Below are 17,796 nucleotides of genomic sequence, written 5' to 3'. Positions count from 1 at the left end.
AGGAGTCTGGTTTAACTGTTATAAGACGGAGTGTAAATTGTGGATTCAGGGCATTTTAGAGTTCGAGTTTCTCCATAGATAAATGACAGAAGTCATTTCTATGACAAAGATGCATCTCAAAGTTACCACAAGGGGGCAGAAAGATACACACTTTGACCAGAAAACAACAAAAGTTATTTTTATAGCCAAATTCAGTAATTAGTATTGCATGTGTTAATTAGTATTTGTACATATATTTTAATACAATGGATATAACTAGACAACTATCCTACGAATACATTATACATATTTAAAGCCTGTCCAGAAATTCAACAGTTGATCCTATGAACATTAGGTTCATATTAGAAAAAAATTATGTAGTTTGTGCTAAGGAGAACCTCAGCTCAAATATGAAAAGAATTATAACTATAAATACCTTCAAAATTTCCAAAAAAGTAACCTCACAGAAATCTAATCCAAAGCTCCATCACCAACAGAGGTAGAAAGAAAAAGAGTCTTACACATTAAGGAAAGACTGGGCCTAACTATTTTTCCTGTTCATGGAAGAAACACGTGAAGCAATATCTAAGCTACTTGAAATGTGATCTGAAAGTGCCTTTCACAGAAATCAAGTTTTACACCCTTTAATAGATATGAAAACACATTGTTAAAGCCAGGCCTTTATCACTTAAAAACACAGTCTCCGGTTGCGATAGAAAGACATAAATATTGCTTACCCCAACTGACTGAGGGCAGATGGCGGCATGTTGTGTAGGTGTTGCTGTTGCCAGCCAGTTACAGAGCCAAGGTGAAGAGCACTGGCAGTGTTGAAGCCGGACAGAGACGACAGGTCTGCACTACTCAGGGAGTACTCTAGATGAAGGAATGAAGATGGCAGCAAGGGGGACACTTAATTTGGAAACTGTCAAATGGTAAACAAAATTAAACATTTTCAATTTCTAAGACATACTTGAGTCAAAGGTTTTGATTCGAGAAAAGAAGAAAATAAAACACCAGGGATAATTTTAATTTAAAAAGAAAAATATTATTCACCCAAGTAAGGATTTCACAAAAGATTTAAAGTAACAGCTCCTGCAGTTATAGCTTATTATACTAACTTTGTTTAAAAGTGTAAAGTATGTGCATGTTTTATGGTCTAGAAAAAATTTTCTCACTTAAAAATCTCAAGAAAGTGAGCTTTGATTACAGTAAAGAAATAGTAGCTCATTTTTCTTGACATTTTGAATTCACTTTGGGTAAATAGAACTTCCAGGTACTTGAAAAAGCACTGTAGACAATCACTTTGCCTTCATAAAGAGTGTAATGGTACAGTGCATTCTGGACACAGGTTCCACACAAGCTCCCTACAGCGTAAAGAAATTAACTTCTAAAATATGCTTTTTAAAGAAGTGTTTACTGTAATATTTGCACATAGCAAAGCTACTTACCAGTACCATATGTTGTTGAAATGGCTGACGGATACCCTCCCATTCCTTGTCCTGGTAAAGTAGGAGTTGCTACGGAAACCACTGGGGTAGCCAATGACTGAGCCGACTGGGAGTTATTTATCCTTTGATTCTTTTAAAGTAAATAAAAGGACATTATAGATGGCAGATTTAAAAAAAAAGTTCAAAATACTAGGTCTCACTATTAGTTTTTCACATAAAGAAATACGGTGGTACAAAGCTCATGAAATTAATCATTTAACATGTGTCTCTATGAACTCTGCCAACCCTATCATTTACAATCCTTCAAGAGACCAGCTGTTGCCATAGTAACCCATTACATCAGTATCTCCTAGGCAACTGAACTAGTAACAAGTACCATAGCTTTATTATGGGTAAAAACAGACTATGTTGAGAACTGATGAAATATGTATACTGTACTGCTATTGTTTCAGTTTTTATTCAAATGCAAATTAAAAAATTAAAATCAACCACAGTGGGTTTTATGATCAGTTAGTTCTATATACAGTCGAACTGACGGTTATGGGTTCATGCTATATTCTGACCAGCAGGTGGTGCTCTGACCACTTTCTTTGGCTTCTAAACTTCCTTGCAAAGAGGGCAATGTAGCTAATGCCAGTAATTAACTCCTTATAACAAGGAGGTAAAAGATGCATTCGCTTAGAATATTTTAAATCTTGAAAAATAGGCATTTTACTGTTTAATAACTAAAGAAATATTTTTGTGTTTGGATTTTAGAATAAGTTCAGTCTGAAAATATTTAAAACATGGCCTTTATTTAAAAGGTGTGTGTGTGGGGGGGGAGAGGGGAAAAAGGCCACAAAAGCCAGATGTTCTTTTTCACCTGCCAGAGACCCTAGAAATTAAAGATGCTTAAGCATAATCAATACCTTCATTCAATAAGGTAAATTTAACATCCTTCCATTTGATCACAGCTGTCTAGCACCTTACACTAAAGTAGTTTTGTTATCTTCCTGAACATGCCCTCCAAGGGAAACATTCATACCACTTACCAACAGCAGGTCCACATCCTCAGACTGAGAGCATGGGGAAGGAGTTTATTAATTAGTGTCTATAAATATTTGTAACTGTGAAATCTTTTCAACAAAAGGAGAAGCACCCCCTGATAGACACAACAGTTTAAGCAGCTTTATACACCAGACTCCAAAGACATCTCCTTAACAAAGGCATTCTTTGTTTTCCTTAGTGAGGTGCTGGTCTCTAATGGGAAGGCAATCTATCTGGGTTTCAGCACAGGTCAGTGTCTCTATGATCATTACTTCGCCACCATATTTTGATAAAAAAATAAAAGGACTGTACTTTAAACCCTAGTTGCTAGAGGGAAGGGGGCTCACACATGACAACCAGAAGAGAGACACGACCTGCCACTTGCAGAATCCATGGGAATGCATCAGTTTTAAAAAATGAGGGATAAATTTGCTGAGAAACACTGTTTGTCATGCCTGGCCCACACCGACTGCATCACTGTGGGAGGTTTTATTTATTAGACCCAGTCTTTTCTAAAGGGAATGTCACATATTATTTGATTTTGGCTAGATACTAAAAAAAATGAATATAATAATAAACCAATCAGTTCACAGGACTATTTTACTCTTAAGCATGCCACAGAACAGAGATTTCTAAAAAAAAAAAAAAAAAAACAAACAAACAAAAAAACGGAAAGAAAGAAATATTTGTAGAATGATTTAAATCTGCCTATTAAATCTTTGTTATAAATGTTCTCACTGGTAAATACTGCTGAGTTAGAGAACACCATTTGTCATCCATCCATCATCTATCTATCTATCTATCTATCTATCATCTATCTTTGTATCTATCTTCTATCTACCTATCTTCTATCTATTTACCTAACTATCTATCTTTGTTTTTGAATTTGATACCACAATATTCTTTCCATCTTAGGCATCAGTCTCATAACCAAGAAAATGATACAACCTTAGAATTTTATATATGGTGAAGTCTATATTTTATATTTCTATATTTTCCCTTAAAAGTATGTCACTACATTTTTTGATATAAAATATAACATTGGTTCTCAAATTTTCTTGGGCTTTAACAAAGCTTGCTTTTGAGGGTTAGTAATTTTCATAAAGTATGTGTAGGCAAAGATGAGCCAAGACAATGGAAAGGCATACGGTATGTTAGATATTAAAGAAGTGATACCTAAGAAATGGATTTCCAATTAATATAAGAAATTTAATTAGAAATTTAGGAATCAGGGAAAGTATTTTTCACTGTCAGCATCGTAAGAACATAGCTCAACAATGTAAAAATACTTTAACGAAGCACTTCATAATTACTTTTCCTATGGGATATGATTTGATCAGTATTAGAACTATTTTTCTAACTATAAATGGAGAGAGCCTTAGGGAGAATTGTTTTTTTTCTTATTCTAGAAAAACAATCTTGAAGAAGAGTTTATTGGATTTCTTTTAATATAGAACAGGAAAATGCAAAATCAGTTACTACAGTTCCATCAATAAGATTAAAAACACCATTAGTCAATAGTGTTAACTGCCTGGCATAAGAAATTCATATCTAGACAAATAGTAGAATAACAAAACACATCCAGATAAGCTATCATCAACATGTATTAAGGACAGTGTTGTGCATTACCACTGATGGCATCGTGTTCTTGCTGCCCGGTGGAATAAGAACTCGGAGATCTGGTTTACGATTATTCATCCCTAGATTCATAGGGGGAGGAGATTTGGCTTGTATATTCTTGTTCAAGTTACCAGGTGAGACCAGCAGACCTGGTGAGTTTCGGGGGTTGCCATATCCATTCCCTGTTAATACAAAACAGTGACAGAACTCAGGGAGAAATCTAGATTTAAGCATGTTTTTTAAAGAACATTCTGTATGAGAATAAAAGGGAAAGCTTAACTGTGAGACATCCACAGGAACACACAAAAGCTCATAGGCTGACTGTGTTAACCTCTGTATGAAAGGCAGCAACCCAGTTAATTGTTTCATACACCTCTGAAAGAATATTAAAAACTTTTTTTGTGTGAGAAGAGAGGGAATCTTTGTTAACTTGATCAGAAATCTACATATCATATGCTTTTTTTTTCCTATTAAGTTCACCCCTCCCCTCCCCCGGAAGAAAGTCAGACAGCCAGTTCAGGATCTAAGAAAAGCACAGAATTGGTCCTGCACTTTAATTGACTAGTTTGGCGGAGGCCGGGCTGGAGTGACTCACTCTTTCAGTTCGTTAGTTTGGGTTTTATTCTGTGTGTCTGTGCATCCTTCGATGAAGAAGGGGCAAGGCAGCAAGGCTGTAATTTCTAGGGCAGGCAGGAGGAGGGGAAGCTGAATACACATTTGCTGTTCAGTCTCCCCAGATCTAAGTGAATGCTCTCCATGGCCTTTCTTGTGTCTGGTTTACCATTCTCACTAAGTTCAGCACACAGCCTGAAGCCTTGCATGATTCCTGCTCATGAAAACCTTCCAAAGTGACAGTCCTCAGGCACTGAAGCTATGATGCCTCCAGTGAAGTGCTGAGTCATTCAGACACAGGGAAAGCCACTAATTGTGAAGGGTTAGGGTTCTTTTAGGATCTGATATTCAGCTCCTAACAAAGTGAGCATTTAGAAGCTTCCATTTCCCACATTTAAAACAAACTACCCCCGATAGAAACAGAGAAGGAGTTGGGTAGAAAGGCAAACTGAACTGGAGTAAGAGCTGACTGAAAAAGCTATCTGCTGGTTTCTTGGTGGAGAATAGGAGAAACCCACTGCTGGATTTAATAATGCTCCCTAGATAACTAGTCAGTTGTTATCCAAGGGCCACTGAAGGAGGGAGTTAAACTTTGTTGTTATTGTCATCGTCACAAAAGGCAAGTATCTATTACTCTTAGAGAGATGAGGTCAAATGCTACTCAGTGAGGAGGCAAAGACAAGGCTATAGCCTGGGAAGGTTTTGAAAGTAAAACAATCCACACTTGTATACAAACAAACAAGACTACCTAGGACAAGATGCCTGTAGAATAGTATAAATTATATATGATTCAATTTCTATAAGAGAACAGGTTGCCTAACGCAGGTTAGGGAACTAATTTACTTTTCAACAAAAGAGAAGAGGCAGTTAAGCCTATGACTTGGGTGACTGGGTAGAGGGAGGGCTAAGGAAGAATTTTTACCCATCATCCTTAGGAAATCTGATAGGAATCTGCTTAAAAAGGAGTCAGTGAAAAAGGAGTGCTCCATGGAGGACTATGCGAGTCGGACTGTGGAGGTCTGGAATTCTGTGTTAATGTGGTAGAAACAGAGACCACCCAGAATTTCTGAACAGAAATAACTGTCTCCTGAGATATCTACAGGCACTGGAAAGCCTGGGCTTGGAAAAGCCCAGTGGTGTGGGTCATTCTTGAGACTACTGTGATGGCTTCAGGTAGACATAGGGAGTTGGCAGAGAAAAGCACAGGACTATTTCCAGAAGATTCTTATGAGAACCTTCAGCTAAGTGGATATTAATTGTACAAAGTAATGGTTTCATTACGACATGCTCAAACATGTATACAATATACTTTGATATATTCACCTCTTTTATCCTTTCCACCCCATTTTGGCTCCCAAACTATTCCCAAACTGTCCCCCTGGGGATAATTTTTGGGTTAAAATCTAGCTGGAGCATATGATCCAAAACACATTTGTTCTTCATATCCAATTCATTTACCTGTTTTGTTTTATGAATAAATATTAGGCTGAATGTATAAAAACTGCAAGATTCATTTTTTTTTTTTTTTTGGTTTTTCGAGACAGGGTTTCTCTGTGTAGCTTTGGAGCCTATCTTGGCACTCGCTCTGGAGACCAGGCTGGGCTTGAACTCACAGAGATCCACCTGCCTCTGCCTCCCGAGTGCTGGGATTAAAGGCGTGCGCCACCAACGCCCAGCTAAGATTCACTCTTACAATTAAATTATGGATAGAAATTAACAAGTTTCTTGAGGCAAAACTAAAATAAAACAAATGAAACACCCCAATACATGTGTCAACTACCAAGTAGTTGCTTAAGAAATTTGCACTGACTTTGAATATAAATTAGTCTTCTATAATAAAACATCAAGAAAAGTTGCTAAAGTACAGCTAGCTAAATATGTCAAAACCCAATTATCTGTTACAGTTAATTTGGACACCGTTTGGTAGCAAAAGTTCTTATGTTAAACAATACATTTACCTTTACTCACCAGGAGAAATATAAACAAATTATATTCCTAAGGAGAAAGATGGGTAAGGGAGGATACACAGAGGAGTTTTGTATTTAATGTGTCTCCCTGGACCATTATTCTGTGTTAGGGCCTTAGACTGAATTGTAGAGTCTCCTGGATGAAAAGGAAATGAGAAAACCAAGACATTTACAGCATTCATTCCCATCTGCTGAAGTTCAGACAGACACACTGAGTAACATGTGTCATGTACATGCTAACCCTGGGTGAGATCTGGTTTAAATAAACAATCAAATGGAAAACTAGCCTAGTAATTTCAAAAGAAGAAGAAGAAATGTCAGTTAAGCAGTGCAATGAAGCCTGAACAGATGAGAAGAAACTAAAACCCTGCCTGGGTAGAAGCTGATGCTGGTTTGCATGGAGGAGTAATTCTGCTAAAAGGAAGTAAAACCGCTTCGTGAAATGTGTTGTCCTGAGATATGACAAACACAGGGCCAGTGTGAGAAAATGGAAAGGCTTCACAGAGGCTGTGAAAAGTCTCTTTAAAAACATTTTCTATGGTAAGCTCAGAGACATTCCAAAAAACCCTCCATCTTTCTGCCCACATTTTAAAACAGCGATTTGAGGCAGCAGTAGGAGGGAAAAAAGGAAACATACATGCACGGTTTTCCACTCAGTAAACACCTCAGAAGTAAAACCTGAATTAAATACTGTTCTATCTCTCTCTCTTGAAATATTTCCTGTTACTTGGAAATTACACCACTTTAGAAGATTAGTTACATATTTTTTAAGGTGTTTACACATTGAATGTAAAATATTTTCAGCTATGATGACATTTTTTATATTTGTATTTTTAGAGCACAAAGTTATTTTTATGAACAAATAAATTCTATTTTTTATGAGTGAATTTCTGCTATTTTTAGCATATTGTGCCAGCTAGCATTTTGGAGCCGTATAATAACCATTTCTGCTTCCAGCCACCAAATTGTTATTCCTTTGGCATAATATAGATTCAGGAATGTGAGACTGTGGACCCGAGACCAGTGATATTGAAACCTATCATTTGGAAATCAATGATGAATACATGTGTGTGGTTTATTGCTAAGAAGAGCCTGCATTTAAGTTGGCTGGGAAACCACAGCCTCCTCCTCAGTCAGAATGCTTTAGCCTGTGTGGAAGCTGCTGTCCCACCTAAAGATAAATTCACCAGAGAGCATGGTCACATTTAAATTCAGGGGCCCAGGAGGTGGGAAACACCAGTTCTCAACAGCCTTCTAATATACAGATTCAACTTTCTTGATACCATGTTTTAAAATTATACTCCACTTGGACAATTATCAATTTAGACGTGACTATATGCAGATGTCACATTCTTCTGGCCACTTAAAAGGACAAAAATTATAAAGTATGGCAAATGGATTTCCTGATTATATATTATAGGAAAATGAGGTACAGACCAACTTTAGAGTCCAATGAAGCTTTTATGGTTTCATTTGATTCAAATACTGTTTCTTATAAAACAATTTATACTTTCATGATGTAACTTATGTAAAGGATGGCAGACTCTACTTGTTGCTACAAGCATATAAATACCTCAAAATTAGTGTAAATATTCAAGATTTGAAATATAGTGTTAATTTTCCTCACAGTTAACTCAAAAACATTTTTCTGTGTTTTCTATTTCATTTGTTTTTACTCACTCCTATTTTAGGAAGTTGTAAATTCAGAGAACACGCTCCTGACTGAAGATAAGAGGCAAGCACTTGGCCTTTTCACACAGAGCTCAGCTGAGCACAAACTCCTATGAGCCCACAGTTCTACAACTTTCTTTATTTGAACATTTGGGTATTGTGAGTCTTTTCATTTGCTTTTTGTTTTTTCTTTTAATTTTTCAATTATAAATAAAAGCACAAAAGTTAATAAGCACAAAGCTGGAATTAATCTTAGGGCTGGGGCCAGCTAATTTTTGCAAGGCAGTCTTATCTTCCAAATTGTCAACTCTGACCTTTTGCTCCCCTCCCTCCATCTTTATAGTCTACAAGATACCAAATCTTTTTCAATTTTCTCAAAAAAAGGCCTGTATGCATTTTTTATTGCCATTATTCTTTTTTTTGGGGGGGAAGGGGAGTTCGAGACAGGGTTTCTCTGTGGCTTTGGAGGCTGTCCTGGAATTTACGTAGACCAGGCTGGTCTCGAACTCACAGAAATCCACCTTCCTTCCAAGTGCTGGAATTAAAGGCACTCGCCACCACCGCCCAGCTGCCATCATTCTTATATAGCCTTCAATCCCCATTTGACTTAGTCTTTCAAAACCCTCCACCTATTCTATTCTTTAGCTAAAGGATTCCTCTCCTTGTTCTAAATTGAGCTTCAGGAGGGTTTAGTCTGTATGCAAACTTCTGTGTAAATGTGTGATGTTGGCTAGCACTCCTGGGGGCATCATTCTTAACTGCCTTTCTGTCCTATTCTTTTTTTCCCCCATATACTGTTTAACACAGTTGGGTCAGTGCCCTACGTGTCTCTCAGGACTTTCTATAGTTGACCTACCATGTCTAACCTAATTCAACATGGCCACATCCAGGCTCTCATGCTCTGAATACACCTGAGTCTTCCCTCTGTTAGTTCAACAACTGTCAGTGTTCACTCTGCTCTTTAATTCAAATTTGTCTTTTAAGGATCAGCTACAGTGGTGACTCTTTCATGATGCCTTTCAGATAACTTCTGTCCATACTGAACTGACTCTTCTCTAAACTGTCACTGCAATTAGAGGCAGTGACACTATGTGACTGTTCGTTTGTACAGTGCTTTATATATTGGAGAAACATTACAGAGTGAGCTAGAGGATTAGGAATTACTCAGAAATGGCACTAGCAGATGAGTTACTGTGGAACAGGAGGTGGTGACTGAAAATGGAATGAATAACTTTAAATTTAAACACCAAAAGTCTCTCTTCTTTATGCTACTTGCAAAACTCTTATATTTGGATCAACATTATATTTTGGAGGTCAAGTATACCAATAAAACAAACTGTTTATCAGCCATATGGCATAAAAGCCCCCAAATCACATAACTGTCCATCTATTAAACTTGTTTATAGGAGTTACTTGTGCCATCTTTTTAGCTTGTCTTACTTATTTATCATTTTATAGCACACAGTGATGTGCTACTTGTAAATTTTCAAAAAATTTACTTAAGTGAAAGTCATTTAAAAAATGGTGGACAGTGCCAACTAAGTGTAAATAGGGTTTTGTTAGAAGGTGAAGAAAGACTTTTTAGAGACAGGGGCACAAAACAGTGAGGTTTGATGAATCATGACTATTTGAGGAGGAAAGTGTTCGGTGAAGGTAAAATACTGACTGTTTTAGAATATACATTTTCAATATTTGGAAAAGTAGGATTAGCTAACACAAGTGTCTCGGATTATGTCAACTTTATCCTAAACTCTCAGCAACTTTATCCAGTAGGAAATAAGCAACAAAGGAGAGCTGTTGAGTGGTTAGCACTGTTAATCTGGTGTGTTATGAAACACATACATAAAAGGGGATAGCCTGCTACCAGCGAAGCTAGTTAAGATGCACACACCACAGAGAACATTGTAAATCAGGTCTAGATGACAGAGTATCAATGACTACTAGTTCACTGGCAGTCGGGAGCTGGGCACAAAGGAGGCTAAGGCAGATTTGCCTGCTCATTATAAAACACTGTTTCCCTAGGTAAGAAAAGCCTAAGAGTAATGTGAATTGGAGGCAAACATTGTCAACTGACAATATACCAACAGCAATAATAGCAAACACTTCGAAGTATTATCTGCCACTCATGTGGTATCAAGCATGCATATTACCTCCCCTCCCTCAGCAGTGCCAGGTAGCTGATAACAAACATGGACAAAAAAGACCTTTAAACCTCACAAGAATAACCCTGTGAGATATTAAAAGTATCTCATTATGTTGCATAATAAAAAACAAAAAACAAAAACAAAGATCAGGGAGGCTTAGTCACGTGCTCAACATCAAAAAGCCATCCACTTGTAGAGAAATAATGTGAACTCAAGCAGCATGTCCATGCCCTAAGTTTATGCTGCATTGCTGTCTGAAAATCAAGTTCTAGATTCTAAAGGCTTTCACACATTGTCTCATTTTAAAATCAAAGGATTATAAAGGAAGAAATCTGTGAAGACAGGAGACTCAGAGCTTCTTCTAAACTAAAGGAGATGTGGAAATTTGAAGGCCACATTACTGGGTGTTACAAATAGTAACAATGATGCTGAGGAGAATAGCCTAGTCAGAAAGCTCCTGCCTGGTATCCAACAAACCCTGGGTTCAGGCATTAGTACCTCAAACTAAAATTAAGCAAGTCAAAATAAAGCAAAGCAAAACAAGACAAGCCTTAATATTAAGGCTGGTTTAGAAGGAAATTTTATATGAAAAGGTACACAATGGCGATGTGTCAAGCTAAGTTTCTGGTCTCCTAGGTAGTACTTACAGTGAACAAGACTTGATGGGCTTAGATGTGTGAAGAGCCTGAACAGCTATGTAGTATACTATTTGGGGTAAATGATTAGACAATCTTTAAAATGAGATTTTGTAAAATTTAAGTCAAGAATAAAGATGCTTGCCTGTTTACCGTCAATTAAAAAGACAAGCTTCTATTAGAGCCACTTAACACAACAGCAAAATGTCTAGGATTTTATGGAATCTATTATTAGTTGTTTTGATCTAACTTAGAGGTGTGCCAGAATTGCTTTGTGTGGGGATTCGTTCATGTCATCCGATCTGGGAGAGTTTGGGGCACATTGCCACAGGAAAACATTAAGATGAAGACACAGCTAAACGTTTCATGTATTGATTTGTTGCTTTTACTCCAGCTAAGTGTTTTCCCCACTTAGACCGCTTGTAATTTTAATTTTTTTTTATGCTGGTGATTGAACCCAAGACCTTACATATGCTAAGCACATGCTCTTCCACTGAATTATGCCCATAGCTCCTTAATTTTTTCTTTTATTAGAACCATTTTGAAAATACTTTCCATACATTGCCTTGTTAAATAGGAGCTGCCATATTTATGTAAATAGTCACCACCATCAACTAATTTTACATTTGACTAAGCTTTAAGACTACAAGCTAGCTTTTTAACCAAAGTTTTTTTTGTTTTTTTTTTTTTGTTTTTTTTTTTTTGTTTTTTTTTTTCTGAGACAGGGTTTCTCTGTGTAGCTTTGGAGCCTATCCTGGCACTTGCTCTAGAGACCTGGCTAGACTCGAACTCACTGAGATCCGCCTGCCTCTGCCTCTCGAGTGATGGGACTAAAGGCATGCGCCACCAATGCCTGGCCCAAAGATGTTATCTTATGTCTCAAACCTGCACATATCTTCCTAGACATCTTTTGATTTTCTAGATTGCAGTCACATCTCACTCTATATTGAACGCCTGAAACCCAGTTAAGAATTTGAAAGAAAATGTGTTTTCAGCTGTTGTAAAATCAAAATAAGGGTTTTTGTTTTGTTTAAAAAAAAAGAGTTCATTTTTATGGAATGCGCTAAGAGGCAACCACGTGACATTTGAGTCAAAAGTCTGGAAATGACATTTTCACCATGCCTGCTGCAGATGAATTACAATCAGATCTACTGAAGACTCCTGATTACAGGTTCCTGTCCCCAGAATCCCGTTTCTCCTCTTTCTGGGGCTTCTATAATAACACATAACTGCACCGTGAAGGAACCCCAGTGAGGCCTTGCTCCAACTGCAATCTTAGAAAAATACTCGAAGACGTACCATCTTGTGGGCAGCAGGTATTTCTAAGAGACTTGTCTCTGTTGTATTGTGTCAGCAGATAGGCAGTCTCAAGGGTTTCACATCTAGCACGTTTGACTTTGATGTTCAGAGAACTGTTGCCTGTTTTCTGGTGAGTATGTGTGTGTGGAGGGGGCAGAGGTTGACTTCCAGTTTCTCTCCTTGTCTCTATTTGAACCTGGCGGTGGGAATGCCCAGGGATCCTCCTGTCTTTGTCTCCAAAACACTGGGGGGGGGGTGTTCAGGCATGCACTGCCAAGCCTGGCCTTTACATAGGTTCTGGGGATTTGTCTCAGCTTCTCATGAATGGGTGACAAATGCTTCGTACTGAGCCTTGGGGTGGTGAAACGTATGCTTTATCAGTCAAGTGGATATTGGCTTTCACAGAGCATGTGCTGTTCCCTCAACCCTAAAGCAGAAGCAGAGGGCTTCTACTTCTACAAAATAGCTTTCCCAAGGAAAGGGGTCCATACCAAAGCAGCCTTATGCACTCCTTTGTCCTAATCATTAATGTGGGCCTCATTTTGTCACCCAACTTTTAGGGAAGGAGGAAACTGAAGCTAAGGAGGCTTCTGCAATCACCCGGGGAGCAAATGTGAGAGCTTTGATACACATCCAAACGCAGGCCTCCACTGCATCACTACAAAGACCAGATGTTTGGAATTTAGCATGCATTGTGTGTATGTTTCCCCCATCCCTGGAAAAGCCCCCATTCACAAGGAAGGCAGAGGAGGACAATCTGATTTTTCCATGCACATAGGCTCTGAGAATATCTGCATGCTTGGGGTACTTACTGACTTAGAGGATAGTTTTTAATGGCGCCATAAAATGGCATCAATCCTTACTATCTTAAAAAAAAAAAAACTCCACTTAACTATGAATGATAGATTTATGACTCATTTAATTGTTCACTTCTTGAGATTTTTGGGGCTGTCTCTTTGATAAAAATGAGGGGGTGTCTTCATTATTGACACAATCGCTCTTTCTTTCAGTCATTTTTCTAAACAAAAATATTGAGACAGTATAAATTAGGGAGAACGTGACAGAAGAGAAGGAATAATGACTTGTGGTTTTAACATTTACACAACCGCTTTGAACACATACGAAGTTCATAATGTTCAAAGTGAAATGTGTGGCACGCACGGCGCTTGCTGCATTCCCATGCTGCCTCAGATTTATGACTACACTTGCTTCACTCACCCTCAAGGACACAGCCTAGACCTGCCTGCCGTCTCTGTGGAGACTACTATTGCACCAGTATGGGGCAGTGTACATTCAGTGCACCAGTATGGGGCAGTGTACATTCAGTGGACAGTACTGGAACACAATCAAACCACTCTTTTTTTCTTGGATAGAAAACCGAGGATATGATAATTGTAACACAAGCGAAAGCCAATGTTTGTTAACAAGCTCTTACTCTAGAGTGAGAACTGTGCAAGGTACTCTGTGTCGACTCTCTCATTCGATTCCTACACTCATCTTGTACAGTAAAACTTTATACCTTTTAAAGACAAGAATGTCCACTCTAAAGGAGCTTATGTATCAGGTATTTTTTTTTTGGGTGGGTTATTTTATTATTTTCAATGTATGCTGATGGCCTATTTCCCAAAAGTAATTCCAAAGGCAAAAACTTTGCTCCATGACTTTATTGTTTTCATTGGAGTTAGTACTGTTCTAACTAAAACTGTTTTTTTCTGCCTTGGTATGTAAATTAGCACTATCATGTTTGAATATGTAAATTTGACATAAACTGATTTGTTCCCACTGCTATAATAGCTGTGTTAGTCCAACAGGTTCTCCTTGTAAAAAAAGAAAAAAAAAAAAAAAACAGATCCATTCTTTGGCATAATGTCAGTGAGAAACTGACACAGTGCTGAGGGAGACAGTTGAACATTTCAATACTGAGTTCAAACAATTGAAACGGTGCCATAATAAACAAATCTTGTGACTCCTTAGCGCCTACGGACAATTCTGTGTACAAGCTGAAACTGATGCTCAAGATTTTAGTATCCCCAGCTCTAATTCTTTAAAATAACTACTATCTTCCAAACAGGAGATGCCATGATCACATACTCATTGAATTGGAATTCAAGGAAAATACATTATGTAAGTCTAACTGCAAAATTTAAGTTATTGGCAAAAACTATCTAAAAATAGCTCTTGGCTGGCAGCCTCATAGTCTCAAATGAGAAAGTCCATAGGAAGTAAGCAGTCAATCAAGAGAGGGCCCTTTGAACCACATCCCTTCTTCAGCAGCTGCTGTCTACTTAAGTGTAACTTCATGTTCCTCATGCTCATACTTTTTGTCCTGTGTTATCTACAAATAAGATCTCAGGTGATGGGTTGGTGAGATGGTTCTGTGGGTAAAGGTACCTGCTGATAAGCTTGCCAACCTAAGTTCAGTCCCCGGGACCCACACTATGGTAGAAGAGACACAACCCTTTCAAGTTGTTTTCTGACAACCAGACAAGTGATATGACATGCTCCAATGCACACAATAAATAAGCAATTGTAACAAAACTTACAAAAAACCAAATATAAGCTATGGAGGGAAAAGATTTATAAAAATCCTATGGTGATGTCAAAATCAGACATCAGGGTGAACCAGGAAAGGGGGTGGTGTGGGAAAAGGAGTCTCAGAGATAGCAAAACTAATATTGTCTGTGTGTGTGGGAGGACACTTTAATTGTTTAAACTTAAAAATACCAAGATTTTATTAGCAGCCCCATTCTTATAGCAAATTTATAGGATATGATTGGAGATACAAATTTTCCCATGACTTTACTAAACATAATTGACGTGCAGGTGATTAAAACCAGAGGGAAATCTGAGCCTAGTGAAACATCCATATCTGTAGTCCCAGCCATTTAGAAAGACCATAGCTGGGAATCACTGAAGTGCATGAGTTCTAGACTAGCCTGGGCAACACTGTCATAAATAAATAAACAAATATAGCTTGGGAAATCAGAGCTAGTGATTAAAAAAAGGTTCCAACAGCTGCTTAAAGACTCTAGGACACCAGTTCTCAACCTGTGGACTGCGACCCCTTTGGAGATGGAACAACCCTTTTACAGGGTTGCCTAAGACCATCTACACATCAGATATTTAGGTTATGATTCATAACAGTAGCAAAATTACAGTTATGAAGTAGCAACAAAATAATTTTATGACTGGGGGTCACCACAACTTGAGGAACTAAATTAAAGGATCGAAGCATTAGCAAGGTTGAGAAACACCACTCCAGGAAGCTATGACCTGAGATTTTCCTTTTATTCTCTTTGGAAATCAGACTCCGTAGGAGCTAAGGCAGAGCCCAGGAGCTGAAGGTGGAACTTACATGCTGAGTTAGCTTGTGGCATGTTCCCTTAAGTCTTAGTTTAGACCCACCTTCACCAGACTAGCATCAGCCCCTAGAGAGGTGTGGCAGGGCTCTGCTTTATCTGTAATCTTGTATATGCAAAGTGGAAGTGATCTTCCTGGCAGGGACTGTGTATCATGTGCTCTAGACTGTCAAATTAAAAGACTTAGTTTCTTTCTCCCCCTTTAATAAATCTTGGTAACCTTGAAGTTAAAAATATCATTGTTATTTATTTTTTAGGCAATAATAAAGCAAGGCTACAGGATCTTTATTTGTTTTGGGAACTTCCAAGGTAAAATGAAAAAGAATTCAGACTTCCTTCCTTCCTTCCTTCCTTCCTTCCTTCCTTCCTTCCGTCCGTCCGTCTTTCTTCTGAACAATACAGACTAACGAAATTATACTTTCATAGTAGAACCCAACAAGTAGCCTAGTTTTCCTCATATCTTACTTAATAGTATTTTTAAGATATAAAAATCTGGCTGAGGAATGTAACACATCCCCCTCAACCCTCAAAACAAGGAGACATACAAATTTTATTTTTATACTAAAATTAGTTTTCTTATTTGAAAGCAACCAATTCATATATTTTCTTTCTGGAATGCTGCAATTTGAATTTGTTAAAAAGCAAAACGCAAACTTACTAAGTCATCTTTATAAATGGAAACTTTAGTCACTTCATCAATTTTTTTAAGTCATTGAATAAGAAATGTATAGGTGTCTGAGCATTGCATGCTCATTGCCTCTTCTGACTTGGTTTCATACTGCAGTGTACTACTTTTTTTTCTTTCCATTGCCACCTGAATTTTAAAAAATATAGTTTTGTGACTATGTGATCACAATGATCATAAAATATTGCCTGCAAAACGGAGTATGAGGATAATCTTGTCTTAGCCTCAGCATGAGTGCTTAGCTTAAAGTGCTGAGACAGCAGAGCAGGTCTAGCTCAGCCTCTGCAGAGTCTCCAAAGCAGGCCCTGGTATTTGCCTGTTGTGGTGTGTATCCATGGCAGTACATTGCAAACCACATGTCTCCACCTATTTAGCGGATGTAAATTAAGCATTCCAGAAGTGGCAATGCTTGACAACCAAATGCATAAAATAGTAAACAATTGACAATCAAAATAAAGAAACAGCTGTTAGTTCCTTTTTATATAAAATGATATGTAATTTACAATGAATGCCAATTAAAATTATTAGCCAATATGCATAAATTTTCTTTGTCTTATTGTCAAATAGCTATGTAGATTGTCATATCTTCTTAATTTTTCAAAATGATTTCTAAAGTTCTTCCCCTTACTGTGATTAAACCTTAACCATGAAACAGTAAATCTGTGTGCCTTCTGCTCTGTAAAAGGTAAGAATATTGACTAAAAACCCAGAAGTTATTCTTTTGATGGTGCCTGATCCAGCACAAGGTATAGCTGTGCAAGTGGTTATTTCCATTAAATGTAATGATTACAACAAGAATTCAATTGAACTTGATCTTACAATCATCAATAACCACTTAGATTAACATGTTAAAAGCTTTAATGTACAGAGACATGACAAAATGTAATTTTAAAAGCAGTGACATCTCATTTTGGTTGTTATCAGGAAAGCAGTAAGTCGTGGATGAGTAACTGTCGACTGGAAGCTAGAAGCGTCATCGTTACTAATGTATGATAATGACTTGCTGTATATATCCCTTATATCAAGAGCATAAGCCCATTTCATTACTTCTTCCATACAACTTGCCTTCTTCATGGGTAATTATTTCAATCTAAGTGATGATAAGGGGTTCATTGTTTTAAGCAGTGATTTGTGATTGTATGAGATAGATACCAATCCTCATTTTCTTCTCTATATCAGCTATTTAAGTTTTTCTATTTTTAATTTTTTTAATTTTTCGAGACAGGGTTTCTCTGTGTAGCTTTGTAGACCAGGCCGGTGTCGAACTCACAGAGATCCACCTGCCTCTGCCTCCTGAGTGCTGGGATAAAGATCATGTGCCACCACTGCCCAGATATTTAGTTTTTTTTAA

The 17,796-nt window shown here is 37.6% G+C and overlaps 1 protein-coding gene across 9 annotated transcripts in view; it reads right to left on the bottom strand.

Moving 5' to 3' along the window:
- Mef2c (myocyte enhancer factor 2C) overlaps nt 1-17,796 on the bottom strand; it is a 145,753-nt gene that overhangs the window by 10,029 nt on the left and 117,928 nt on the right. For all 9 annotated transcript variants that reach the window (XM_027401793.1, XM_027401789.2, XM_027401792.2 and 6 more), the window contains 3 exons: nt 4,083-4,255; nt 1,428-1,557; nt 717-852 (listed from right to left, as the gene is read on the bottom strand). In XM_027401793.1, the coding sequence (XP_027257594.1) occupies nt 717-852; nt 1,428-1,557; nt 4,083-4,255 (439 nt within the window). The remainder of the gene's footprint in view (nt 1-716; nt 853-1,427; nt 1,558-4,082; nt 4,256-17,796) is intronic.

Source organism: Cricetulus griseus, chromosome 2 (genome assembly GCF_003668045.3).
Source record: "Cricetulus griseus strain 17A/GY chromosome 2, alternate assembly CriGri-PICRH-1.0, whole genome shotgun sequence".
NCBI classification, from domain to species: Eukaryota; Metazoa; Chordata; class Mammalia; order Rodentia; family Cricetidae; genus Cricetulus; species Cricetulus griseus.
Note: the sequence above shows the minus strand (reverse complement) of the source record. Positions and strands in the feature narration are given on the sequence as shown.